Source organism: Phocoena phocoena, chromosome 21 (genome assembly GCF_963924675.1).
Source record: "Phocoena phocoena chromosome 21, mPhoPho1.1, whole genome shotgun sequence".
Taxonomy (NCBI): Eukaryota; Metazoa; Chordata; class Mammalia; order Artiodactyla; family Phocoenidae; genus Phocoena; species Phocoena phocoena.
The window spans coordinates 23,322,512-23,350,493 of NC_089239.1; the positions used below are offsets into that span (position 1 = coordinate 23,322,512).

A 27,982-nucleotide genomic window follows, 5' to 3' on the forward strand; every position below is an offset into this window, starting at 1 on the left:
ATGTCAGTATTAAATTTCCTGATTCGGAAGTTGTACTGTGACTACACAAGGTAACACCCTCTTAGGAAAGACACACTGCAGTGTCCCCAGTTTACCATACACAGACACACAGGAAGCAGGTGAGACAAAATGTAAACAGTTGGTGAAGCAGGTAAAGGGTATACAGAAGTTTCTTAGAGTAGTCTCAGTTTTTCTCTAAGTTTGGAATTATATCAAATAAATACTTGTTCCACAAAGAAATACTCGTTCAGACACTAAACGGACTTTGCTCTCCGCTAACGGGTGTCTGCAGAGCACTTTTGAAAGTCAGGGCCTGTGCGTGATGGTGTAGGGCATCCCCCCAGCCCTGGCACCATGCCTGGACCACAGAGGATACTCAAAGCATAGTTCCTGGCGGGATTATTTCCTGCCTTTCATATTTCCACTTTTTCTTCTGGTCACTATTGTCATATCTTGTTTACTTTAAGCTCCGTTGAAGGTACGCAACTTTATCCTTTCATCCCAATGCCCACTGGAGGGAGCCTGAAGGGCGGAAAGAGGGCAGCTCTGGGTTTGAACTGATGCAGATGCTAACGCAGGCTTCCCTCCTTCCTGGCGGCGTGTGGCTTTGGGCAAATACACATCTGGAACGTGGGATTCACTTCTACCTTGAGGACTGTTTCAGAGCTAAATGAGAAAATGTGTGTAAGAGAGCCAGGCACGGATGGAACGGGGGTCCGGTGCCTGAGAGAGAGAGCTCTCTTGCTCGTTGCTGCAGAACACCAGCCATTGCTGTTGACTGCGACTTGAGGGACAAGGATGACGACAGCGTTAGTTTTCTGTGTCCCTGAGGGCAGAGCTATGCTATTTATACGTAGGTGTTATGAGTCGCCCTATAAAAAGTTTAACTCAGTGTGAGACACGGGTTCTACTTTCTAAAAGGATTTTGTTGCCATTACCTGAATTTCATCATGCGCACGTCGTTAGTGCAGCTAACGAGGAATGTGATTTGGAAAGAAAATGCTTGGATGAGGTGTAATTCTGGTGTTTCCCCAAGTTATTTTTAAGTATTTCCTAACTCTTGTGTGTGTGTTTGCTGTTTCCTAGTACGAGATATTCAAAGAACACTGTAGGAAGAACACATTCCACGAAAGATGTAAGTTATCTTTTTTATATTTTAATATAATTTTTCTCGTAATTGACAATACAAAATAACGTTTTATAGGAGACTCAGAGTTTCGTAGACTTGGTAAGCTCAGTGTTTTCTTGTGAAAAAGCATATTCCTTTTCCTCCTACTCTTTCCAGTATAATGGAGAAAATGGCCATTGCTAACATTTTGAATCTTTTTCTGGGCCTAGGCTGGTTTCATTTTCATTTGGATAATGGACATCGTTGAACAATTGTACAATGTTCTGTGTTTTGCTTTTGTCACTTGTAGCCATTTCTCCATGTTGTTACAGTTTTCCACAGTTTGATTTCATAATATTCCATTTAGTTTCACATTCGCATGGTATTTTTACTTCAGGGTGGAGTCTAAGAGTAAATGTCTGTGGAAGGCAGGTGCATTTGTTTAACCCTCTGGCTAGCTCACTTCAGAGTATTTTCCAGTGGCTTGTCCAACTGGCCTTGGAAATTCACATGAATGACCTCTGATAGTGCCTGCTTGGGGCTGCCCGGGCGTCGGGAGCTCTCCCTGCTCTGTGCACTTCCCCTGGTTTTCTCTTTTGCACAGTCTCTCCCCTCTGCTCCCCTAACTCTCTCCCCGTTTGGAGGGGGCCCTTTTCCTCTCTGGAAGGGTTTCTTCAGCTTTCCAGTCCTCTTCCCTCCTCGGGAAGGCAGCTGCCTTACACGGGCCCATCTGCTTGGGGAGGATGGAGGGTGTCACCTCCTCTTTGGCCTTCGTTCTACCCACACACACTCCGGGAAACATTTTTCCCTGAGGGTCTGTGAGTGGTAGTGTCTGTTTTATTCCATCTCCTGTATATCTTCCAGGATTTCTGTGAGTATTTCCCTGTCTGTTAATCGCAGCCCTCCACATTTTCCAGAGCTACTGTGGATGTTTCTCCATTTTCTGTATGTTGTCTTTCATTGGGATTTGAGGGGCAGTCTTTCTGGGGCTTATTAGTATATTGCCCTGTAAGCCCTCGTCTCTCTCCTGCAATCAGGAGTTTTTAACCTCTGTGTTTAGGAACTTTCATGGGCATGTGTCTGGGGCGAGGCCCACACGGGCTCAGGAGTTGGCAGGCTGTGGCCTGTGGGCCGGATCTAGCCTGCCTACTGGTTTTGTAAAGCCCTGCGAGCTAAGGGTGGTTTTTATATTTTTTAAATGACTGAAGCAAAGTCAAGAGTGTCTCATGCCATGTGAAAATATGAAAGTCAAATTTCAGTATCCACACACAAAGCTGGATTGCAGCCCAGCCATGCTGCTGCTTTCTGCGTTGCCACTGTCTGCTTTCACAGTGCGACGGCTGCGCTGTGTAGTGGCACCAGTCCCCACGGCCCGCAAAGTCTAATATACAGGTGACCCTTGAACTGGGAGGGTCCACTTCTACCCGGATTATTTTCAGTAGTAGGTGCTACACCATCTGCAGTTGAAACGGCAGGTGTGGAACCCGTATCGGGAGGGCCGACTGCAAAGTCACACGGGGGTTTTCGGCTGCGCGGAGGGTGGGCGCCGCTGCGCCCTGCGTTGTTCAGTGGTCAGCTGTGCTTACCCCCTGGTCCTTCATAGAAAAGCTTCCCAACCCCTGCCTCAGATGATCAGAAGAGCCTCTGCCCCGCAAGAGCGTGAAGGCTCACTTCTTAGGCAGCGGTGATAGCGGGAGGATCCTTGCCACGTAAATCAGCTTTGTAGTGTTCATTTTGGGAGGGCCAATTCAATGACTTTGAACTTTATTCACTTTTAGGAAGCTGGCCAAAAGCACAAGCCTACCGATGTATTTGATTTTCCTGATAATTCTGGGATCTCAAGCATCGGCAGGCTGGGAGAAAATGAGAAAGATGAAGAACCCTATGAAACCTTTGGTTAGTATTTTAAATCTTTATCCTAAAATCTTTAAAGTGGTTCAAGCAACAGCGTTTAGGCTAGTTACTAATAAAAGTATACAAATGCCTTCAAATACAAAAGCGAGGTTGTCTGCACATGAATACAATGTTCTGGGGAGTATTTGGTAATTTGAATTAATTTTTCTCACTTCTAGGTACATTGGAACTAAGAACTCTGTTAAGTGTTGTCAAAGTGGAGCTCTCCTAGTAGCATTTGTCAACAAGTCAGCCACATTAGGACACCTGTTGTAGACCTTTATAACAAGAGGAATATAAAATATATTTCTCACTTCATACCTCCAGCAGTCATTCGGTAAGGGGCTTTAATTTAGGAAGGAGCAGAGGATGCTTCAGGAGAGCTTCACCTGTGTTCCTTGGAGTGTTAGGAAGACAGGACTGGTACCTGCTGACCAGGGGTGTGTGAGTTGTCCAGACAGGACAGCTTCTGTCAGTGTGTCACTGGCCACTCTAGAGGCCAGAAATGATACAGGATGTGCCATGTGCGCCCACATCTAAAACAGCAGTAATCAGACATTTTTTGCCAGAATAAGTTTTAAGGGAATTTTCAAAACATACAACTTCTCACGTATTTTTAATTTGGCATCTAATATTTCTAGTCTAATTTTTGTTAATAAAAGAAAATATTGTACATTTTGTAGGGTGAAAAGTAATCATTACCAGAATACCCCTTTTATTATGACTTGATAAAAATGTTTTAACTACTCATCTAAAAGAAATCATAATTTAAAAAATTGAGATGTAATTCACTTGCCATAAAATTCACCCTTTTAAAGTGTACAATTCAATTCACTTTTAGTATAGTCACAAAATTGTACAACCATCACCATTTTCTATTCCAGAACGTTTTAATCACCCCAGAAAGAAACTCCATGCCCAGGAGTAATCACTCCCTATTCTTCTTCTCAGACCTTGGCAACCGTAAATCTACTTCCTGTCTGTATGGATCTGCCTATCCTGGACATTTCATTTAAATAGAATCATACACTACGTATGTGGTCATATGTGACTTGCTTCTTTCATTTAGTGTAGTATTTGCAAGGTTCATCTATGTGGTAGTATCAGTACTTCATTCCTAAACGTTTTTATAGTTCAATAATCCATTGTGTGGATAGACCTCATCTTTTTATCCATTCATCAGTTGATGTACATTTGCACTGTTTTCACTTTGTGGCCATTATGAATTATCCTGCTGTGAACATTCATGTACCAGTTTTTTGTATGGACATGTGTTTCTATTTCTCTTGAGAATGTAGTCATCCCTCAGTATCCGTGTGAGATTGGTTCCAGGACCCCCCATGGATACCATAGTCCAAGGATGCTAAAGTTCCTTATATAAAATGGCATAGTGGGGACTTGCTGGTGGTCCAGTGGTTAAGACTCCACACTGCCGATGCAGGAGGTGCGGGTTTAATCCCTCTTCAGGGAACTAAGATCCCACATGGTGCGTGGTGTGCCCAGGAAAAAAAACAAAAAGCAAACGGAAGATGGCATAGTGTTTGCATATAACCTATGCACATCCTCCTGTTCACTATCAGTCATCGCTGGGTTACTTGTAATACCTAATGCGATAGAACTGCTGTGTAAGGGGTGCCTGTGTGCTGCAAATGCAAGTTTTGCCTTTTGGAGCTCTCTGGAGTTTTTTTCCCCAAATATTTTCAATCCCTGCTTGGTTGAATCTGTGGATGCAGAGCCCATGGATATGGAGGGCCAACTGTACACCTCAGTCATGTGGTCCTGCTTCCGCGTTTTGAGGAAATGTTTACACGGCAGCTGTACCACTTTGCATTCCCCCCAGCTATGTATGAGGGTTCCAGTTTCTCCACATCCTCATCAACTCTTGTTATTATCTGACTTTTTGATTCTAGCCATCCTAATAATGGGTATGAAATGGTATCTCATTGTGTTTGTGTGGTAAAATATACATAACAAAATTAACCATTTTAATCATTTTGGTGTCTGGCTCTGTGGCGTTAAGTGTGTACGTCGTCGTGCAGCCATCACCCCATCCGTCCTCAGAACTTTGTCCTTTCCTTCCCCTGAAGGAAACTCTCTGCCCAATAGCCGACGGCACCGCGCTCCCCTCCCCCTCTTCTAGCTTTCTGTTTCTATGAATTTGACCACTCGTGAGAGGAATCATACAATATTTGTACTTTTGTATCCTTTTTCTCATGTAGCATTATGTCTTTAAAGTTCATCCATGTTGTAGCATGTGTCAGAAGTTCCTTTTTTTTTTTTTTTTTTTTTTGCGGTACACGGGCCTCTCAGTGCTGTGGCCTCTCCCGTTGCGGAGCGCAGGCTCAGCGGCCATGGCTCACGGGCCCAGCCGCTCCGCGGCATGTGGGATCTTCCCGGACCGGGTCACGAACCCGTGTCCCCTGCATCGGCAGGCGGACTCTCAACCACTGCGCCACCAGGGAAGCCCTCTCTGTTTTTTTCAATAATACCTATTCACATGGATGTGCAGTAGTATCTCAATGTGGTCTTGAGTTGGATTCCCCTAATGACTAATGTTGAGCATCTTTTCAGTGCGCTTATTGGCCATTTGTATGCAGGCACACCTTGGGAGATACTGCGGGTTCGGTTCCAGACCACTGCAATAAAGCAAATATTGCAATAAAGTGAGTCACGAATTCTTTGGTTTCCAGTGTGTAGAAAACTTATGTTTACACTACACTGTAATCTGTTAGGTGTGCAATAGCATTATGTGTAAAAAAACAATACACATTCCTTAATTAAAAAGTACTTTATTGCTAATCATCATCTGAATGCAGGGTTGCCACAAGCCTTCAATTTGTAAAAAACACAGTGTCTGCAAAGCGCAGTAAAACGAGGTACGCCTGTATCTTCTTCGAAGAAGTGTCTGTTCACATCCTTTACTTGGGTTGAAATCAGGTTATTTATCTTTTTATTGTTGAGTAGTAAGAGTACAGCTTGTGTGACTGGTTACATATGGAGATTAAAAATTGGTCTGGTTTTCTTTTTTTCCCTTGTTATTCCCAGTGGTAAAGTAAATAAAGCCCTTTGCCTAGTTGAGGCCAATACAAAGTATATTACTAACTTTAAAATTGTGCAGTTGCGGGCTTCCCTGGTGGCGCAGTGGTTGAGAGTCCGCCTGCCGATGCAGGGGACACGGGTTCGTGCCCCGGTCTGGGAAGATCCCACATGCCGCGGAGCGGCTGGGCCCGTGAGCCATGGCCGCTGAGCCTGCGCGTCCGGAGCCTGTCCTCCGCAACGGGAGAGGCCACAACAGTGAGAGGCCCGCGTAACGCATAAAAAAAAAAAAAAAAAAAAAAAAAAAAAAAAATTGTGCAGTTGCTGTGTTCATTATATAAGCAGCTGAAACGTCTAAATCTGAGAACGTTTAAATGTGTGCAGCATGCTAAAGCCGGAGCGTGGAGAGACGGGTGCTTGGCCGTTACCAGGCGCCCCTGCAGCCATTCACTTCACGCTGGTGGCCTCCTCCTTCCCCCGCCACAAGCCCAGGCCAGGGTGCCGAGGCCTCTCCTGTGACCCCCCTCTTCCTCAGCAGGTAGGAGCATCCTCCCACCAAGGCCATGTGGTCTCCTCTCCTTTATCTCCGTTTCTCCATTATCTTCATTATCTCATTATCTCCTTTATCTTCATTCCAGTTAACTTTTTTTTTTTAGTTTTGGCTGCGTTGGGTCTTCGTTGCTGCACAGACTTTCTCTAGTTGGGGCTACGCTTTGTTGCGGTGCGCGGGCTTCTCACTGCGGTGGCTTCTCGTTGCGGAGCACGGGCTCTAGGTGCACGGGCTTCAGTAGTTGTGGCTCGCGGGCTCTAGAGTGCAGGCTCAGTGGTTGTGGCACACGGGCTTAGTTGCTCCACGGCATGTGAGATCTTCCAGGACCAGGGCTCGAACCCGTGTCCCCTGCATCAGCAGGCGGATTCTTAACCACTGTGCCACCAGGCAAGTCCCCATTCCAGTTAACTTTTTACGCTTAGCTCAAGGCTCTAGAGTAAAGGAGAGAGGAGGGGAAGTGCGGACGGACTGGGGTCCCTCCCCAAAGGGCTAGTCGTCCACAGATGTCGAGTGCCCACCCTGTGCCAGGCACTCGGTGGGGTAATGGAGTTGCAGGAGTGGGGCAAGCACGCCAGACCTGAGTTTATTGTTCATGCTGTGTCTCCCAGGTAGATGTGTGATGCTCCATCAGGTGAGGAAAGAATGTCAGACCTCCTGTTTATCTTTTAGCTCATTTAAAAGTTTCCATATAATATATAAGGACAGTAAGGTTATAGCTTAACTATCCATGTATTTATTGGTGAAGTGGTTTACATTTTTTCTTGTTGAGGTGTGAGATCATAAGTAGCATATGTAATTGGTTTTGATTTTGTTAGCCATTTAAACACAGCTTGCTTTATACTCCAGTGTAAAGGAACAAACTTGAATACTGCTCAGACAGCCAGACTTCTGAATACCCTTTTTAAAAAAATCTTTTGTAGACCCTCCTTTACACAGCACTGCTATATATGCTGATGAGGAAGAATTCTCCAAGCACTGCGGGTCATCTCTCCCCTCAACTCCTCAAGGAAAAGAAGCAAAAAGAAGGTACGGGTGGATCTCAAGCAACTGTTTACTCATGGTTAATGGGATTTCTGAGACGGTTCTTTAAGACAGAAGCTTATAAAACCAAAACTGTTTAAAGATCTTTTGAGCCAACTTATGTTTTCCCTCAAGAAGACTGGGACATGAAAGGGCAGTTTTTCAGTAATTGACATTACTTACAATAACTGTAACTGACACCTGATTATCCTAGAAAACATACCAGTGAAGGTGGTTTAGCTTTGAGGTAAAACAAAGAAGGAGGGGAAAGGTTTCAGGAGCATAGAATTTTAGATGATTTTGAGAGGTCCCTTTAATTTACAAATATGCTTAATTGTCACAAAAGATATGTTTTCTAGTTCAGGGTGGGAATAGGGAAGAGAAGCTGATAATCCCAAAGGACACGCAGTCTGTTGTAAATTTCAGCTGCGTGGTCCCTAAGCTGCATTGATTTGAGTTTTCAGATTTATGTGGAGGCCTGAGTCAGGAAAATCTGTAAAAATGACACCACAGAGGCAACTCGAGAGCACATACAATGAAGAAGTCTTCAGTAGCTGCAGTACTAACTAAAAATTATTAGCTAGAGCAAATCCTTGACTTAAGGACCTCTGTTAGGTAATAGGTCAGTTCTAGTTACTATATTTTGAAAGTAACAAAACTGTATTTTTAAGACAAATATCCCACTTGGGCAGAAATCTAGATGAGGACATCTTTCTGAGGTTCTCTGCACGGGGGAAACCTTATGGTACTTGGTTATTTGGGAGACTCCAGTTTTTCTATGAGCTGTTATTGGGAATTGGTAACAAAAGCCAAATATTTGGAAAACCGCACAGTTCATTTTAAATGGTGGTGAATGTAATTTTTCAAGAATTTTTGAATAGGTGACACATTCACATGGTTTAAAAATATTAAAAGGTTAATAATAGTCTTTACGTCCTTTCCACAATCACCCAGCTCCTGCATCCACTTCTTCCTTCTCCGCCACTATTAATTTCTTATATGTCTTTTCACAGTTTCTTTGTGCACATCAAAGTAAGAATACAGAGTTTTAACCTTTTTCGAAAAGGCAAGATACCTTGCTACCTGGCTTTTTCCGCTCTCTGTATCTTGGAGATCTTTCCGTATCAGTGCATATGGAGCTTCCTCATTCTTCTGCTCACAGTCGCAGGTTTTCCACAGTCTGGATCTTGCATAGTTTGTTTCCCCAGTCCTGGATCGACAGGCAGTTGGGTTGTTTCCAGTCTTCTGCTGTCACCAGCAGTGCTGTAGTCAGTAACCTGGCACATATGCCGTTTCACACACGTGCCTGTATTTTTCACATATGTGCCTATATTTCTGTGGGATGTGTTCATAAGGGAAATCCTCAGTCAAATGAAATATGTTAGCGTTTTCATAGTCACTGCCACGTTCCCACCAGCGTGGTATCAGACTTGGAGTTTTGCCAGTGTGATATGCTGTCTCAGTCTAGTTCTAGTTTGTGTTTTTCTCATGACTGAGTTAAATAGCATCTTTTACGTTTCACAGGTCCTTGAATTTCTGCACGCTCTTTTTATCCTTTTTCCATTTTCCTAGTGTTGGTCATTTTCTTCTTGACTTCTGTGACTTCATCTGAACACGGGTGAAATTAGTCCTATTTGTCATGGACAACAACTGGCTTCCTGTCGTGTAAGTGGATTGAGATTGTGCCATCGAGTAGGATAGGGCTACCTAGGAGCTTGAGTACTCCTGTCATCGTGAGGCGGCCATGAACTTGGTGTGGAGATGTTAGAGAGACTGCTGTGTACTTGGGTCTGGTGTTCCCAGGAGGGGCTGAGCTGGAGTTCAGACTGAAGTGGTTTGGTACAGGAGGTGTAGGCACAGGTGAGCGCTCCCAGGGAGAGACGGTGGGCCGAGAGGAGGCGGGGACCTGGGACCACCCTGCAAGAAAGCCTGGCATCTGTCCAGGTGGAGAAGGAGCTTGCAAAGCAGAGAGAGGACCAGTGGCCAGAGGGGGAAGGAGGAAGCCAGGAGAGGGTTTGTGCTCGGGAGAGGCAGGGCGGGTGGTGAGTAAGTGTGTGTCCTCAGGAGGACCAAACGCCAGTCAGGGAAAGGCTGAACACATGGGTCGGTTTAACAGTGTGGATGTCCTTGGTAATCTTGGTTTTGGTGGTGTGATACGTCCAGACAAAAAAACTTTATTTGGGTAGGTTAGACCGGGCTTATATATGGATACAGAAGGAAGTCTGGGCAGAAGGGGTACACGGGGAGGGGCGCGGGTGGGGAGAGAGGGAGCGCACGTCAGCGTTCCCCAGGACTCACGCGGCATCAGCAGCCAGGCCCCCGGGCCTGTCCAGGGCCGTCGGGTTCTTTGTTCCCAGATCTCCTCTCCTCTTTCTGTGTCCGCGAGTCTGCTCTCACCCTCTCCTCTCCACCCTCCCCCCTTATTCCTCTCGTGGCTTTAACGACCCATAAGCCGCTGACCCCAGGTCTCCCTCTTGCCCAGCCTCTCCCGAGGCCCCAGCTGTCCTGCACCGTGGCCACGTTTCCCTAGATGCCTATAGGCACCTCGGGCTCAACAAAGCCAAAACCAAGCTCCATTGTTCCTCCCTCATCTGGTGTCGACAAGCTCCTTTGGTGTTCTCTAGCCTGATGGTCCTGCTGTCACCCAGTCACCCCACAAAGCTGTCTGGGAACCGTTCCTGGTACCTTCTGTTCTCTGACCGGCCTCCTTTGTTCTGGCCTGTGACTCCCTGAGAATCTGCTTTTCTTCTCTCTGTACACCCTCCGCCTCCCTGTGGCCACGGCTCAGGCACCTGCAGCTGGTCCCTTCGTCTGTGCGACCACCACCACCCCCGCCTCCGCTTCCAGTGCGTGTGTCTAGCATGGAGGCCTTAGCTCCCTCACCCCCAACCTGTAGGCGTGGTACGGGGGCCCCCTGTGTCTGTCTGGCTCCTAGTGTAAGTAGACCCTGAGGCAGAGTGAGAATTGAAGAGATTTATTAGCAACATCAGGGAAAGTTACAGGTGGAAGAATCCGGATTGAGCAGAGATGGCCCCAGACTGCAGCACAGCTCTCACAGCTCTGGCCGACCCCAGGTGGTGGGCAGCTCTGAAGGGAAGGCCGGGCAGCAGTGGCCGCCACGCGAGGGTCGCCCTGGCGCGGCAGCCGAGCACAGGCAAGTCTGAGCAGGATGCCTCTGGCCACCTCGGAGCCTCCCCGGCCCTGGCCTTGGGCTTCTTCCATAGTGTTAGCTTCTCTTTAGCAAGACGCTCTGTACTCTGCTTCCCATACGTCGAACGGGGCCAGGCTGTTTTACACCCCTGTGCTTTTATGTTTACTTTTCCTTCTTCCTTAAATCCCCTTCCCTTTGTTTCTTGGCCTGGAAAAGTGTTCTCAAAAGTCATCTCAAGTCTCATAACCGTGATGGGTTTCCTGATTCCCCAGCCATTTCTCCACATCTCCTCTGCACTCACTGCCTTTGGCCTTCCTACTGGTCAGTGAACCCATTAAAGGAAGGCTTCTCACTTTTCAAGTAATTTTATTCCTTGTACTTGCATTTTGAGGTTGGTGTTAAATAAATGTTTGTTGAATTGAATGAAAAAAATGAACTCTCACCAGAAGTTGAGGGTTATTTTTTCCTTTTCAAAGGATGAAAGAAGGTATTCCCTTTTCTATCCCCTGAGCACGGGCCTAGTGTCTGTGGATTAGTACAGATGATGGCCCGTGCACCTGGGAGTGGTGACGGGGAGAAAAGAGCGGTTCTCAGACAGGACCATGAGGTACTGCAGTTACGGGACACTTACTTGCCTGCCAGCACTAAACTGATGTGGCCTGGGTGTGGGAAGGTGTGGGAGATGACCAGTAAATCTGGGAAGGTGGCAGGCCCACCCGTGACAGGTGGGAAATCTCCTTATAAATTGAGCTTGTTTTTGTGTTGGAGGAGCAGCTTTTAGAAGACATATGTCAATAAAAATGAAATGTGTGCAAGATATTGATGGTTTGTTCTTTGGTACAGTTCGGACACGTCTGACGTTGAAGCAAGTGAAAATGAGTCTGTAAAAATTAGTGCAAAAAAGGTATGTAGGCGTGTTCTCCTATCTTAAATTGTAAGATATTTCATATCCAGTTAAGTTGGATGCAAATAGAGAAAATGTTCTGTAGCAACATATTTCATAAAGAGTATATAATGTTTTAGAAGATTTTTTAATAAAAATGAAATATTTTTATATCTGAAGTGTTTTTCATTACAGAGATCTCAAATCTCTGTGTACCTTGTCAGTTTTCATAGTGTTCGTGTAATGTGTTTAGATGGTGGTTTACAAAGGCAGAGTGATTTGTTGGGAGCGTCTGCTTGGAGCCCTTTAGTCAAGGTTTCTCGTCCTATCCGCTCATCGTGTTGCCATCTTCCTGTTGCATTCAGTCTTGAAGTTTAGAGATAAGAAATGTGGACTTTATGGTTATCTAATACAATAGGAATGATAAGCATCTGTACTTTCAAAACAGTAATGCTGTTTTCTTGACATAGCCAAGAAGAAAACTCAAGCCCATTAGTGATGAATCTGAAAGCACTGAAGAAAGTGATGTAAGAAGAAGAGTTAAACCAGCAGAGAACTTAAGTACACAACGTGAAGCTGTTTCAGCTACAGCATCTTCAGAACCTTCAGAGAAACCAGCTGAATCGGTCACGCTTAAAAAGGTGGGACCCCTTGGTGCCAAGCCCTCTGTTGAAAAAGAGACCCTGGAAACCAAAAGTCACCTGGTAGGAGAGTGTCTGCTATCCCCTTGGAAAGAAAAAAAGTTGATAGAAAATGTCTAGGAGGAAAACAAAGCATTTTCTCTTTTTCCTTCACTTCTTTTAAAAGATAAGTTTTACACTTTTCTTATTATAAAAATAAGTTTATTTTAGAAAATTTGGAAGGTATGGACAGGCAGATAAAATCACCTATAATTCCATCACCCCAAAAATAAAATAACCACCACATTTTTTGGTCTATACTCTTCAATTCTTTATTGAGCTTTTCTCACCCTAAGTGGAACCATATCCTTGTCATTAAGTATTCTACATACCATATTAATAAATGCATGACATTTCATTCATGAACGTGCCATAGCTTAATCTCTTACTAATGAGCAATTGTAATTTTTAAAATGTAAGTGCTTTGATGATTTTCTTTTCTAGCTAAATCTTCGTGTACATCCTTGATCATTTCCTTAGAAGAAATTGCTATGATAAGATTTCTGGGTCATATGTATTCTACTTTAAGATTCTTTTTTTTTTCTTTTTTTTTAAAATTTTATTTATTTATTTACTGGCTGCATTGGGTCTTCGTTGCTGCGCGTGGGCTTTCTCCAGTTGTGGTGAGCGGGGGCTACTCTTCATTGCAGTACTCAGGCTTCTCACTGTGGTGGCCTCTCCCGTTGCAGAGCACGGGCTCCAGGCACGCGGGCCTCAATAGTTATGGAGCGCAGGCACAGCAGCTGTGGCTCGTGGGCTCCAGAGTGCAGGCCCAGCAGTCGTGGTGCACGGGCTCAGCTGCTCCGCGGCACGTGGGACCCTCCCAGACCAGGGCTCGAATCTGTGTCCCCTGCACTGGCAGGCGGACCCTTAACCGCTGCGCCACCAGGGAAGCCCCTATTTTAAGATTCTTGACATATCAATATATAATATCTTTTATTCAAGCTTTTAATATGTCATAATATGCCGGCACCTTCATTTTGGCCCATTGAAATGGATTTCAGGCTTCTGAACTCCAGAACTGTGGGAGAAGAAATTTCTGTTGTTTTAAGCCACAAAGCTGTGGTCGTTTATTATAGCAGCCACAGGAAATAAAACATCACCCAGTGACTTTCCCTTTTCAGTAGCATGCTTTTGAGTTCTAGAATTTCCAGAATTTCCTTTTTTTTTCCCCCATAGTTTCTACTTCTTGGCTGAGATTCCCTATCTGCATAATCATTAAGACCATCATTTCCTTCTTTGGACATGTTTATAACAGCTGCTTTAAGGTCTTTGTTTTCTAAGTCAGGTAGAGTCAGTCCTCTGTATCTGCAGGTTCCACATCCATAGATGCAACCAACCGCTGATTGGAAATATTTGACAAAAAACTCCATCAAGTTCCAGAAAAGCAAAAGTTGGATTTGCCAGGCACCAGCAACTCTTTTCATAGTATTTCCATCATATTAGGTATTATAAGTAATCTAGAGATGCTGTAAAGTTTATAGGAGGATGTATATAGGTTACATGCAAATACTACACCATTTTAGAAAAGGGACTTTGAACATCGGCGGATCCCCATGGGGGATCCGGGAACCATCTTCCTTGGATATTGAGGGATGACTGTATCTGGGCTGTCTCAGGGTCAGCTTCTTTTGAGTACTTTTCCTATCTTGACTATAGGTTACATCTTTTGTGTCATTTTTAATCTGACACTTTTTGTGTATTGCACATTGTTGGTAGGTTGTTGAGGTTTTGAGTTGTGTCTTCTGAATGCTGACTTTCATTCTAATAGGTATCTTAATTATTGGCTGATCATCTTGAACTGCTGTAGTGTGGTTTATCCTTCATTAGGGCCAATCTGTGGAAAGCCTAAGGTGTCTTCCAAGCCTCTCTAACTCAGTGGGACTCAACCTCTGTAATAGTTCTCAGTAGCTGCATAACAAAATACCACAAATTTTGTGACTTCAAACAACATACATTTATACCTCACAGTTTCTATAGGTCAGAAGTCCAGGCTCACCTTAGCTGGATTCCCTGTTCGGGGTCTCAGAGGCTGGAGTCAAGGTGCCAGCCAGGACTGAAATCTCATCTGAGGCCCAGGGTCCCCATCTAAGATCATGCAAGCTATTGGTAGAATTCTGATCCTTGCCGTTGTAGGCCTGAGGTTCTTGTTTTCTCTCTGGTTAAGCAGGGTCACTCTCTGCCCTTAGGTCCTGGTCACGTGGCCCTCTCACAACATGGCAGCTGACATCTTCAGAGCTAGCCAGAGAATCTTTCCAGTCTGCTGCAGTGGCCTTTTATGAAACGGAACCTAATGGAGGGAGTGACCATCCCATCATATTCACAGGAGCCACCCACACTCAAGGGGAGGGACTTGTCCAAGTCATTGGGGATCTTACTTACCACACCTCCCATCTGTCTCCCTGGTGAACCTGGCCAGAGACTGGTTTTAGGCTTTGTTAGGGTGAGTCTAGGGTAGGCCTTACTCTAGAGCAGTGCTTCTCAACCCTCTTCCATTGTCCTCCCTAAGAAGCCTTTTTAGACATTTTTCCTAACCATCCCCCACAGTTAAATTTTAATATCATAAATATACTGTGTATCTGTGTATATACTAGGTACTTCGGAGGGTCACAAACCATTGTACTATCTGAGAGTTTCTGGCCTGCCCCCTTGAGAACAGTTTCACCGTTTGATATTGCATGATCTAGGGTACCGTTCTTACCCCTAAGTTGTGGTCTCTCCCCAAGCTCAGCTGGATAGACAGCTGTTAACTTGTTAACTAGTTGTTAATGAGGTCTCTGCATTTTCTCCATCTGATCTCCCCCAGAATTTCTTGTCTGTTACTACCTGTTATGTTCTTAATCCCACGATAGCCACGTCCCAGTATACTCTCTGTAGCCTCACGCGCATGTGGAGTAGGCGGTCAGGGGCTGTTGGGGACCCGCACCCAGACCTGTGCCCTTCTCCCTGAGCAGCTTACTGCAGGTCTCTGCCTCCCGCGGACAAGGGTTACCACTCTCTGCTGGGACTGGGCCTGCTGTGCTGCTGTCTCAGCTGTCCCCAGGCGTGCGGGAAGGCCGGCAGCCAGAGTCCACCTTCTGAGTCTCTCAGGCTTGTTTTGCCTGTTGTCCAATGCCTGAATGAAGGTGCCACCCCTCTCCCCACTTTATGGCTGTTTATGGCAAGAGGGCTAGTTCAGAAGCTGTTACTTCCTCTTAGCTTGGAGTAGAAACTGAGCTCATTCCACACATTATTATCTTAAATAATAAAAGTTCAGTTTCCTCCAAGGCACCCACTGTTACAAGCCAACTGAAAGTTTTAATTACTTTTTATCTTGAGGTGGTTTAATTTTTTTCAGCATTTCCTTATATTAATTTAGATAATTTATATAATTAACTATTAACTTAGAACAAAATGAGAATTGTAGCTAAAATATTGACAATGTCTGATAATACTGTCTTAATTCTGGTTTTAAGAGAAACTCCTCTTAAAATAAAAATCTTTGCTGTGGTTTTTTTTGTTTTTTTAAGAAAACTCAGAAAAAGAAGATGTTTCTTGGCAAAAGGAAGAAACCAAGAAGTGAAGCCACAGACTTGGGTATACAATAGTGTTTTATACATAGTCAATCATTCAAGAGTTTTTTTAAAATATATTTCTTAATTTGATAAAGTAGTAAATTTAAGTATATAAAATTGTTATTTTAAAAAGTTAAAAATATGTGACTTTGGAATAACTGATTTTCCCAACATCATGAAAATTTTCAACATACAACAAAGGACAAAGAATTTTACAATATATATTCATAAACCCACTACCTAGATTTTACTGTCAAAATTTATTATACTTGCTTTAGCACCTATTCATTAATCTATTTTAATTTTTCATAGCATAGTGTATACTCTTTTCATACAACATAGTATGTACTCTTATAGAAAGCTTCTTTCACTCAGCATAACTTTGAGATTCATCCATGTTATTTTACATCATTTTTTATTGACACAGTTTATTGAAAAATGGGAGGAAAATAAAGCATTTTCTCTCTTCAATTCTTTTAAAAGATAAGTTTTATATTTTTCTTATTATAAAAATGCTTCTTTTAGAAAATTTCAAAGGTATGGAAAGGAAGATAAAATCGCCTACAATTCCATCACCACAAAATAACTACCATGTGTTTTGGTCTTTACTCTTCAATTCTTTTACTGAGCTTTTCTCACACTAAGTGGGCTCAAGTCCTTGTCATTAAATATTCAACAATACCATTTTAATGAATGTATAATATTTTGTTCACAAATGTACCATAGTTTAGTTAATCTCTTATTATATTCCTACAGCTATCTGAATCAATACACTCAGTAACCTTTATGTGTCCTAGAAGTGGCCTATCGGGTAGATTAAAACTATGAAAATACAGTTAGCAAAGATCTCAATCACCAGTAGTGTTAGATAAGAGCAGACTGTTAAGTAAAGACGCAGCAAGGTAATGAAAAGGCAGCAGTGCTTTAGGCTGCTTCAGCAGAAATGGAAGAACCGAGCAGATGGCAGTTAGAGGGTGAGGTACAGACAGGGGTTTGTGAGACTGACCGGGAGAGGAAGAAGTGAGCATGTCTCCTCCCATGTGCTGCTTCAAAAGTTCTCGCTATTTTTAGCCATTTGGTGGAACTACTTTTGTTGTAGGCTTTTAGAACCCTGGACCTAGAGCTAAACTGTTGATAATTAGTATATTAACTTGACTTATCCTAATGTTGTAGATACTTCCGACTGTGTACCTATTTGGTGTTTAAAAGAAAAGAAAACCAGTGACATCATGGAGTTAGATGTCGTTTTGTCTGCATTTGAGAACATCCTCCTAGAGTATAAGTAAGTCTTTTGATATTGTGATATATGTACCTAATAAATTTCCCTGGAAATAGCACTTCTACTCACTCCACAGCTTCTGGTATGTAGAATTTTCATTATCACTGTTTTGCATATTTTTAAACTTCCATTATGATTTTTTTCTTTAAGCCTGTGAGTTATTAAGTAGTATGTTTTTGTATGTCCAAATATGTGACTTTTTAATTTATATTTTTGTATTAACCTTCCATCTTAAATAGTTACAGTCAAATTTCATGGGCTGGTGATACCTATTTTTGAAATATTGAGGCTTCCTTTATGGCCTGGCACCTAATCTGTGGGAAAGCTCTAATTAGTGGTTCTATGTAGAATCTCTGATTATTGTATCTATGTAGAATCAGTATTACTCAGTTTTTCCTGGTACTTCTATCAATTTATGCTATTTATATAGAGAGATTATTTTATTAAGACATCATGTTTAAAATTGCTCTTTTATTTATTATTTTTGGCTGTATTGGGTCTTTGTTGCTGCGTGTGGGCTTCCTCTGGTTGCGGCGAGTGGGGGCTACTCTTCGTTGCGGTGCGTGGGCTCTAGGCACGCGGGCTTCAGTAGTTGTGGCACATGGGCTCAGTAGTTGTGGCTCGCGGGCTATAGAGCGCAGGCTCAGTAGTTGTGGTGCACGGGCTTAGTTGCTCTGTGGCATGTGGGATCTTCCTGGACCAGGGCTCAAACCCGTGTCCCCTGCATTGGCAGGCAGATTCTTAACCACTGCGCCACCAGGGAAGCCCTAAAATTGCTCTTTTAGATTGAACATTTTATCCTTATGTAGTGACCCCTTCCATTCCTAAAAATGCTTTTTGTCTTAAAATCTATTTTATCTGATACTGATATGTCACTAGATTTCTTTTGCTAATATTTGCCAGATTTTATATTCTTTTAACTTTTATTTCCAACCTTTGTCTCACCTTAAACTATTACTTCTTATAAAATCTTTTTTAAATCCAGTGTCCACCTTTGAATTCCACCTGTTGACTTTAGTCCATTTACATTTATTTTAATTATCCATATATTTAGAAGAATGTACTGATCCACTGTTTTTAAAAAAAATTTTTTTTGATGTTTTTAAATCCTGTATAACTTTTTTTTAAAAAAATAGAATTTACAACTCCCCACCAATAAGGTTAGAATTTTGGCAAGCTCTCATGTCTTAGTCTTCTCACCCTTACCCCACCCCAAAACCCATCATGTTTATAATACTTAGAGACTTTAATTCTGGGAGAAGGGCTATCACAGTTGATGTGAAATGGCTTCTCTTACCTGTTTCAACATGGGTTCTTGACTTTGAACTTGCCAGGGTACTGCAACTTCTCAGCTGGTTTCTGGAGTTCCCACAGAGGCTTTTCGGGCCGTAGGTTTGGTTTCCCTGTGGGGTTTCCTATTCCACCGTCTTCTGATATCACTAGAAATACTCCATTTTTTTTAATGAAAACTTCTTCAAAAATCTGTATTCAGATGTGTAGGCCTTCTCTAATGTTATGCTTAGCTTCTGAAGAATTAGGCCATGGGTTTAGCCCCCTTATGCTGCGTGACTTTTCCTCATGGATTTGCCCCAAGAAAAAAATAACTATAAGATAAACTGTCACACAAGAGATTTATTTTCGATTAAAAGCACAGTTCATAGTGGCGCACTGTGCCGAGGCAGAGTAGGGCTGGCTGCCGCCCTGGCAGTGTGTGCACTGCTCCTGCACAGTCACTGTGGGTCTGTGTCCAGCCAGAGTGAGCCAGATGGGAGACTGGGCTCTTTTGTCCCTGATGACAGGGACCTGAGCCAGTTTTGGGTCAGCTTTATAGTTTCTGCAGAACTGAATGGCTGGCTTCTGGCTACTTACTCATTGGTTAGTCCAGATGTGTTATACAATTATTTCTCCAGTTATAGCAGGGAGGGAGGAAGGAAGGGGCTAAAGTCTGCTGGTCACTGGATCAGGCAGCAGAAAAAGACAGGGATTGGCTGAAAACATTGCTTTCTACATGGCTTAGTGTCACCTGCGGATGTGGCCAGTGTCAGGGAGTGCTGACTACATACATGAGGGTTTGGGGGAAATATTTCCTGTTCTTTTTCTTCTGTTTGTTGAGATGTTTCCAGTATTTTTTTAAATCTGAGAAAGGGCTGCAAGCTGACCATGCCATCTTAGATATTCAAAAAGGCACATACCAAACTGTGTGTGTGTCTATGAGTGTGCTAAACAAATGCAACACACCTTTCAAAATCCTTTATGTAATACCTAAGTTTAACTTTCTTTATTCTGCTATAGACAAAAAACAGACTCTAGAATTTGTAAGGAAGCCATCAACAAATTTCATTCTAATTTGAAAGAAGAACTCATCAAAATGGTAAGTTCACTGACATAAATCTGTTGGTCTAGATATTTTTTACTAATCCTGAGCAGCATACTGTTATCTTAGAAAAGCTTGCATTTGCTGGCAACGTGGTAAAGAACTCATTGGAACTATACGCATTTCACATGCTGTTTTTAAACTAGATGTGGTTATATCGTAAACTGATAAACAGTTAACTGTGGAAAATGCAGGCGAGTATTTATTTTTTGTTTTGTGTAGCTTAAAGAAGTCCAGATGTTGAAAACTCTGAAAAGGAAGAACACTAAGGTAACTCACTTATGTGATTAGAAACACAGTCCTGTAGAACGTGCACATATGTAGAGTTAAGACAAGACCTGACTCTGGGTTTTACGACCTTGAGGGTTTGTATAAGATCTTTTATCTTTTTAGTCAGGCTCTTCTTTGGTTGATCTGGTGACTGATCAGATGAGTATCCTGCAAGCTGAGGGACTGGGGATCCTCATTAGCCTAAAAATGGCTCTCAAGCCCAAAATGGCCACTTACGTGGATAAGTAGTACATAATGTACATTTATCACTGCTGTGTATGTCAAAAACCGTTTAGACTAAAGAACTGTCTTACGTCTCAGGTAAAAGGGCAGCCTGGGAAGAATCCTGGGTTAAGGGTCAGGAGACCTCCTTTCTTGTCCTGGTTCTGCCCCTTCAATGCACTGTGTGCCACTAGGTTTGCAAGGAAACACGAGGCCCTCCTTGCCCGTCTGTTTATAGTTGGACCACTTGACATCCCATGTTCTAGCTCCAAACTTGCATGAACCTACGTGTAGAAGCACAGCTCCCCCTCTATACTTATAACAGAAATGGATTTGAAATGTATACATTTTCCTTCTGGTGATTATAAGCCTTTGTTGTTTTTCAGTTTTAGTCTCCTGTTGGTCAATTCTGCATTTCTTATAAGCAAGCAGGAGTAGTCTGAATGTCCAGCAGTGGAATATGAGGTAGTCACTAAAAGTGATAGTTGAGATAATACAGCGTATTATATTGAAATGTCCTTTTTAAAATACAAACTGTCATGACACTCCCCTGCTTCAATATTTTTCTAGTGTCCTAGATAAAATGGAGACTCCTTCCTTTATAGCTCACAGGGTGGTAAAGATCTGACCCCAGTTCCTCTCTAAAGTTGTCCTCAAGTGGATACCCCTGTTCTTTCCCTTCATAGTATGTATCACAAGTTGTAATTACATCCTGTTTGTATGTAATATCTAGCTTCCCTATTAGACCAAAGTTCCATGATGATAAGAATGGGGTTTGTCTTGTTTCCCACTATATTTCCAATACAGTGTACAAGGCAGTGCTCAATATTTACAAAATTAATTTAACTGTTGTGTTACTTAGATGATCTCAGATATCGAAAAGAAAAGGCAACGCTTGATTGAAGTCCAGGATGAACTGCTTCGGTAAGATAATATCAAAATCCTCTTTGAGAACCTACAAGAAGGATTGAATCACGATATGCCATGCGAGGCTTTGTTGTAAAACTTGCTGCTGTGCTGCGTTTAAACCCCAGGCTTCTCTGAGCTTGGAAGCTCAGTGAAGGCAGGCTTTGCTGCCAAGTGGAGAAGCTGTGAGCGGAGGGGAATTCAGCAGAGGCCCGTCCCCCCATGAGAGCTCTCAGTTCTGGCCCGAGAGGCAGCCGAATTAGAGAGTTAGTGCATGTGCAGACTCTATCTAGAACCAGACTGCCTGGCTTTGAATCTAGGCTCTGCCACTTACTGGCTGTGCAACCTTGGGCAGGTTACTTAACCTCTCAATGCCTCAGTTCCCTCATTTGTAGATGAGCACAATGATAACTATACCTCACAGGGTGTTGTGAGGTTTAAATGAATAAATATACAGAAAGTGCCTCACAGAGACTGGGATACAGTAAGTTTTGTATTAAGTGTTAACAGTTTTTGTCAATCTTGTTGAAAGGTATAGCTTGGCATGGCACTCATGTGAGTCCATTCCCAAGTGATGGGCCAGGACAGTTTCCACCAGGGCTGTCTCCATGGTCTGGTTAGGAAGACTGGAGCACAATCCATCAGCTGGTCAACCAACTAGTATTTTTTGGTGGTCTTCCATACAGACAGGGCTGCTGTGTGAGCTGGAGGGTTGGTAGTAAAGCAGTAGAAGAATAAGCATATCAGATATGCTCTCTGCTCTTAAGGAGTTTAAAATAGCTTGAAAAAGTGGTCTTATCAGAAAACACAACCTATAATTAAGTACTAAGTTTTAAAGATGAGATGGCCACAGATGTTTAGAAGTGGGAAAAATTGGTTGTCTAGGCCTTTGGTTTCCAAATCTAGTGTATGGACAGGTGCTGCTGGCCCATGCTAAAGCTTTCATTGGCCCAGGCCAAAATAAGAAAGATAATGAGAGGAAGCTTTTTAAGGTGTTAGCTGTGTGTGTTGGGCACTGTCCTTCAAATGCTTTACATACTAACTCATCGCTGTAACCCTGTGCGGTAGGTTATTTGGCCATATAAGACAACTACAGAAGACTCATCTGTCTTTGAGATCTGCTGTTCCTTTTCTAGATAGAATTTTAAAAGTTGAGAAGTATAGTATTTTGAAAAGGCGCAGAAAGAGAAAAATGTATGTCATTATTGTAACTTTACATGTGAAAGACCTAAGGCACAAGGCAGTAACTGACCCTCAGCCACCCGCCTAGGAAGTGAGGGAGCCACAGTCTGGTGTCTGCCGAGTGGCTCCAAATCGAGCACTCCTGCCCACGACCCAGATGGCACAGTGAGTTTTCCAGAATGCAGCACCTGTTCAGTGTACGGAACTGTTATGAAGACTTTTCTTTTGTAAAATGATATCAGAGCATATTTTGTTTTTATATCTTCATTTGTGAGAATAAAAGATGGTAGCCTCTCCCCATCCTTTTATAAATTGGTCCACAAAATCCAAATTATACCTTTTTATTTTATAGTTTAAGAAACTAATAATCTACTGAGAGAGAGAAAGCGGGTTGCCCAAGGTCACACATTTCATCCAGGCACTGAGAGTTTTTCCACTGGTTTTATTAGACCTTGGAAATGGACAAAATTTCAGCAAGAGGAAGGGGCAGAGGGAAGGCTTTTTGTCCATACTTTTACTGTTAAATTGCAATGCCTGTCTACTTCCGCCTGGGGCACTAAAATCTTTACCCAAGTATATGTTTTAATTCAGTAGTTCCCAAGACTTTAAAAATGACTCGATGAATTTTAGGACATAACAGGCATACTCGTCTGTGGGCTTCAGTGCTGAGCACTCGTTGTGCATCATGTCTCAAGAGTCTTTTTTGTGTGTTGAGTCCAGAGTCGTTCACGTTTGTAATTTCAGAGCCAAAGATACCTTGGACCACCTAGGCCACCTTCTTCCCTGCTTAAAAAGCTTCACTCAGCACCCTGACATACTCCATCTCATCTACCTATTAGGCTGTTGTTGCACTTTATGTCATTTATTTTCAGGAAAAATTTTTTTTGTTTTAGGTTGGAACCAGAGCTGAACCAACTACAAATAAAGTATGATGAACTTAAGGAGAGAAAAGCTTCCCTTAGGAGTGCAGCGTATTTCTTGTCTAATTTAAAACAGCTTCATCAAGATTACTCAGATATTCAAGAGGAAGAACCAAATGTAAAGGAAACGGTAACTTCAGTTTTCACTTTTCACTATGCTTCAGAAGATACAGGGCATTTGCATGCTACAGTACAAGAGCTATGAAGAGGCAGCGTTGGTGTTGGTGTCTACCCAAAAAGCATCACTATAAACTGGTGAAAATTTGTTATCACCACCTTCTTTAGCTAATTAATCAAGGCCAGAGGAGTAAAGAAAAATCCAGAAACGTTGATTTTACTAAGATGTTATACTTAAGCTTCAGAGAACTGAATTTCTTTAAGGGAAGTGTATCCTCTGTGTACAAATCTCAAGTGAACAGCTATGCTTTATTACTGTAATTGTCATCAACGTAAGACCACTCATACATGTTATAAAGACCAACCTCTTGTTCTTTGTTCACCCCATACTTTAGTATCTTTTGTATCTGAAAAACTAGGCATTATCCCATTATAAACAGTAGGTGTAATTTTACAAGTTGAGAAATATTAAAAAGGCATGTAGTAGGGAAAAATGTAAATTTTTTTATTGAAGTATAGTTGATTTACAGTGATTCAGGTGTACAGCAAAGTGATTCAGTTATATACATATATGTATATAAGAATCTTTTTCATATTCTTTTCTGTTATTACAAAATATTGAATATAGTTCCCTGTGCTATATAGTAGGTCCTTGTTGTTTATTTTATATATAGTAGTATGTGTATGTTAATCCCAAACTCCTAATTTATCCCTTCCCACCGCATCTTTCCCCTTTCGTAACCGTAAGTTTGTTTTTGAAGTCTGTGAGTCTGTTTTGTTAATAAGTTCATTTGTATAACTTTTCTAGATTCCACATGTAAGTGATATATTTATATGACATTTGTCCTTCTCTGTCTGACTTACTTCGCTTAGTATGATAATCTCTGGGTCCATCCACGTTGCTGCAAATGGCATTATTTCATTCTTTTTTATGGCTGAGTAATATTCCTTTGTATATATATACCCCATCTTTATCCATTCCTCTGTGGATGGACATTTAGGTTGCTTCCATGTCTTGGCTATTGTAAATAGTGCTGCAGTGAACACTGGGGTACCTTTTCAAATTATGGTGTTTTTTAAAAATTAATTAATTTTTGGCTGCACTGGGTCTTCACTGCTGCACGCGGGCTTTCTCTAGTTGCGGTGAGCCGGCTTCTCACTGCTGTGGCTTCTCTTGCTGCGGAGCACTGGCTCTAGGCGTGCGGGCTTCAGTAGTTGTGGCACACAGGCTCAGTAGTTGTGGCGCACGGGCTTAGTTGCTCTGCAGCATGTGGGATCCCAGGGCTTGAACCTGTATCCCCTGCATTGGCAGGCGATTCTTAACCACTGTGCGACCAGGGAAGCCCTATGGTTTTCTTCAGATACATGCCCAGGAGTGAAATTGCTGGATAACTTGGTAGTTCTATTTTTAGTTTTTGAAGGAACCTCCGTACTGTTCTCCATAGTGGCTGTACCAATTTACATTCCCACCAACCATGTAGGAAGGTTCCCTTTTGTCCACACTCTCTCCAGCATTTGTTGTTTGTAGACTATTTGATGATGCATTCTGACCGGTGTGAGGGGACACCTCATTGTAGTTTTAATTTGCATTTCTGTAATTAGCAATGTTGAGTATCTTTGCATGTGCTTTTTGACCATATCTGTATGTCTTCTTTGGAGAAATGTCTATTTAGATCTTCGGCCCATTTTTTGATTGGGTTGTTTTTTTGATATTGAGCTGCATGAGCTGTTTGTATATTTTGGAAATTAATACCTTGTTGGTTGCTTTGTTTGCAAATATTTTCTCCCATTCTGTGGGTTGTCTTTTCGTTTTGTTCATGATTTCCTTTGTTGTGTAAAACCTTTTCAGTTTAATTACATCCCATTTGTTTATTTTTTAAGTTTTCATTATTCTAGGAGGTGGATTCAAAAAGATGTCACTGCAATTTATGTCGAAGAGTGTTCTGCCTACGTTTTCCTCTATAAATACTACACTAATAAAGAGTTTTATAGTATGCGGTATAGAACCGGGTATATCTTTCCATCTGTGTCCTCTTCAGTTTCTTTTATCAGCATCTTAGTTTTCAGAGTTTTCAGAGTACAGGTCTTTTGTCTCCTTAGGTAAGTTTATTCCTAGGTATTTTATTCTTGATGTGATGATAAATGGGATTTTTTCCTTAATTTCTCTTTATATTTCATAGTGTATAGAAATACAACAGATTTCTGTATATTAATTTTGTATCCTGCAACTTTACCAAATTCATTGATGAGCTCTAGTAGTTTCCTGGTAGCATCTTTAGGATTTTCTATGTATAGTGTGTCATTTGCAAACAGTGACCGTTTTACTTCTGTTCCAGTTTGGATTCCTTTTCTTTTTTCTTCTCTGATTGCTGTAACTAGGACTTCTAAATAGAAGTGGCAAGAGTGGGCATCCTTGTCTTGTTCTTGATCTTAGAGAGAATGCTTTCAGCTTTTCACCATTGAGTATGGCGTTAGATTTGGGTTTGTCATATATGGCCTCTATTATGTTGAGGCAAGTTCCCTCTGTGTCCACTTTCTGGAGAGTTTTTATCATAAATGGATGTTGAATTTTATCAAAAGCTCTTCTGCATCTACTGAGATGATATTTTTATTCTTCAGTTTGTTAGTGAGGTATATCACATTAATTTGTAGATATTGAAAAATCCTTATATCCCTGAAATGAGCCCCACTTGATCTTGGTGTGTGATTCTTTGAATAATGTATTGTTGGATTTGGTTTGCTAGATTTTATTGAGGATTTTTGCATCTGTGTCCATCAGTGATACTGGCATGTACTTTTTTGAGATATCTCTGGTTTTGGTATCAGGGTGATGGTGGCCTCACAGAATGAGTTCGGAAGTATTCCTTCCTCTGCAAATAGTTTCAGAAGGATAGGTATTAACTCATCTCTAAATGTTTGGTAAAATTCACCTGTGAAGCCATCTGGTCCTGGACTTTTGGTTGTTGGGGCATTTTAAATTACTGATTCAATTTCGGTAACTAGTAATTGGTCTGTTCGTATTTCCTGTTTCTTGCTTGGTTCAGTTTTAGTAAACTTTGTAATTGGTTCTGATTTTTGCTGCAGACTTTGCTACTGTTATGATAACCAACTCAGATTAATAGAAATATTTAAATTATAGGAAAATTTTGTATATTTTATATAAAATTATGATATACAAATATAATGTATACATACATCTTATTTTTCACTTCCAAATTCAACTTCAAAGTTTTGATACTGATCTAAAAGTTAGGCTCAGGAGAATAAAGATTTGTTTATATTCAGGATATTAGAGATCTGGAAATAGAATGTTTTTAATTTTTTTTGACAGTACCAACTGGTTGGTCTAAAGCTTATTTGGAGTTGGGGATTTTGGTTAGTAGAAGAAATTAACAATGACATTGGTTGAATTTGAACATTATAACTTTGATGAGAACTGAGACTTAGTGACTGCCTTGTTTGGAATACATCTTACTAACATCTTGTTCTATGCAAGCCTTCAGGCGTTCTGGACTTCCGTTGTAGCAGCTGCTGTGCGTTATGCTTTCAGAGTGTAGATACTGGGGTATATGTCTTACCTCTTCTCCTAAACTAAGACTCTAGCACCAAATGTTAGTTCTTCCCCTTGCCCACCCTCCCTGAGAGGAGGTGCCCCATGGTAGCTTGAACACATTAGGCTCTCAAATACTTGTTAAACTGAATTGCCTAGTAATATGGTAAGTGATATTCTAGAAAAAACTCCATTATTATTGGGTGGTAGTCTAGTCTGACAGCTTTTCTGCTTAATTTCACTTCCAAGAAAATCACCTTGAAAACATAAGCAACAAACTATCGTAAGTATGATACAGCTGTCGGGTGATTTTAGTCACTCACCCTTAGGTACAAGTTGCACCGTGATATTTGGCTTTGTTAATTATTTCAAAATCATGAGTTGAGCTTTGTTTTCTATTTTACATTGGGTTTGTATTTAATTTTGTCTTTAATCATTAAGGACAGTTTGGATTGGCAACTTTTAAGACACTTTACTGATCTTCCCAGTAAGTAATTTTTCCAGATGATGAATTTTAGGGACCTGCTGTTCCATCAGTTCTTATAGTTCTTATAGTAAAAGTAAATCTTCCATATGGTCTCCTGTGTTTAAAATAGCATGAGATCAAGCCGACCCCACAGAGCTCTAGCTGACTTGCCCAAACCAGGTCATACCCTGTCCCAGGGATGACTTTGTTTTAAATAATTCAGATGCCACAGTTCTTTGAGCCAATTTCTCTCCCGGGATGATTAGCTCAAGCTTTGCAGAGCAGTTCCCTTGCAACCTTACTTATCAATTGTCCTAAGGCAATGAATTAAAACCAATTTTATCCAAAAAATGAGAGGAAAAGTGATTCAGAGAAACCTCTATTAATATTGGCATTTGGTCATAACATTGAGTTACGTAAAACGGATAGGGTTCTAAAAGTTTTTGATACTTGTTATTCTGAATATTTTCCCTCAACAGTATGACTCATCCAGCCTTCCAGCTCTGCTATTCAAAGCAAGACCCCTTTTGGGAGCTGAAAACCATCTGCAAAATATCAACTATCAATTAGAGAAGCTCCTCGACCAGAAATGAGACCAGTCTACTAAAGTGTGCACATGTAAAAGATAAGTCTCATGCTACTGCCTGTTACCTCCTGAAACTGTATGTATTTTTCCACAAAGGAGATGGGGGAAAAAACCCAAACTTTATTACTATTAATTTGAATTGAATATTTCTATTGTTATGTTATAGCAACATTCCCAGGTACATTTTAAAAAAGTAAACTTGTCTATTTGTTCAGGCTGGTTGTATGGTCTTGTC

At 41.8% G+C, this 27,982-nt stretch overlaps 1 protein-coding gene across 1 annotated transcript; it reads left to right on the forward strand.

The window, feature by feature from the left end:
• Positions 1-27,754, forward strand: CENPU (centromere protein U). The gene is made up of 13 exons (XM_065899857.1): positions 1-50; positions 1,087-1,135; positions 2,887-3,004; positions 7,508-7,613; positions 11,602-11,662; positions 12,112-12,345; positions 15,831-15,897; positions 17,049-17,157; positions 19,447-19,525; positions 19,751-19,798; positions 20,883-20,944; positions 23,002-23,158; positions 27,641-27,754. The coding sequence occupies exons 1-13, from the start codon at positions 1-3 to the stop codon at positions 27,752-27,754; spliced, it is 1,254 nt and encodes a 417-aa protein (XP_065755929.1).
• The last annotated feature ends 228 nt before the right edge of the window (positions 27,755-27,982 follow it).

Coding starts and splice junctions, on each gene's coding strand:
- CENPU (XM_065899857.1), top strand. CDS start 1: ATGTCAGTATTAAATTTCCTGATTCGGAAGTTGTACTGTGACTACACA. Junction 51..1,086: donor TTGTACTGTGACTACACAAG/GTAACACCCTCT, acceptor GCTGTTTCCTAG/TACGAGATATTCAAAGAACA. Junction 20,945..23,001: donor GTCCAGGATGAACTGCTTCG/GTAAGATAATAT, acceptor TTTTTGTTTTAG/GTTGGAACCAGAGCTGAACC.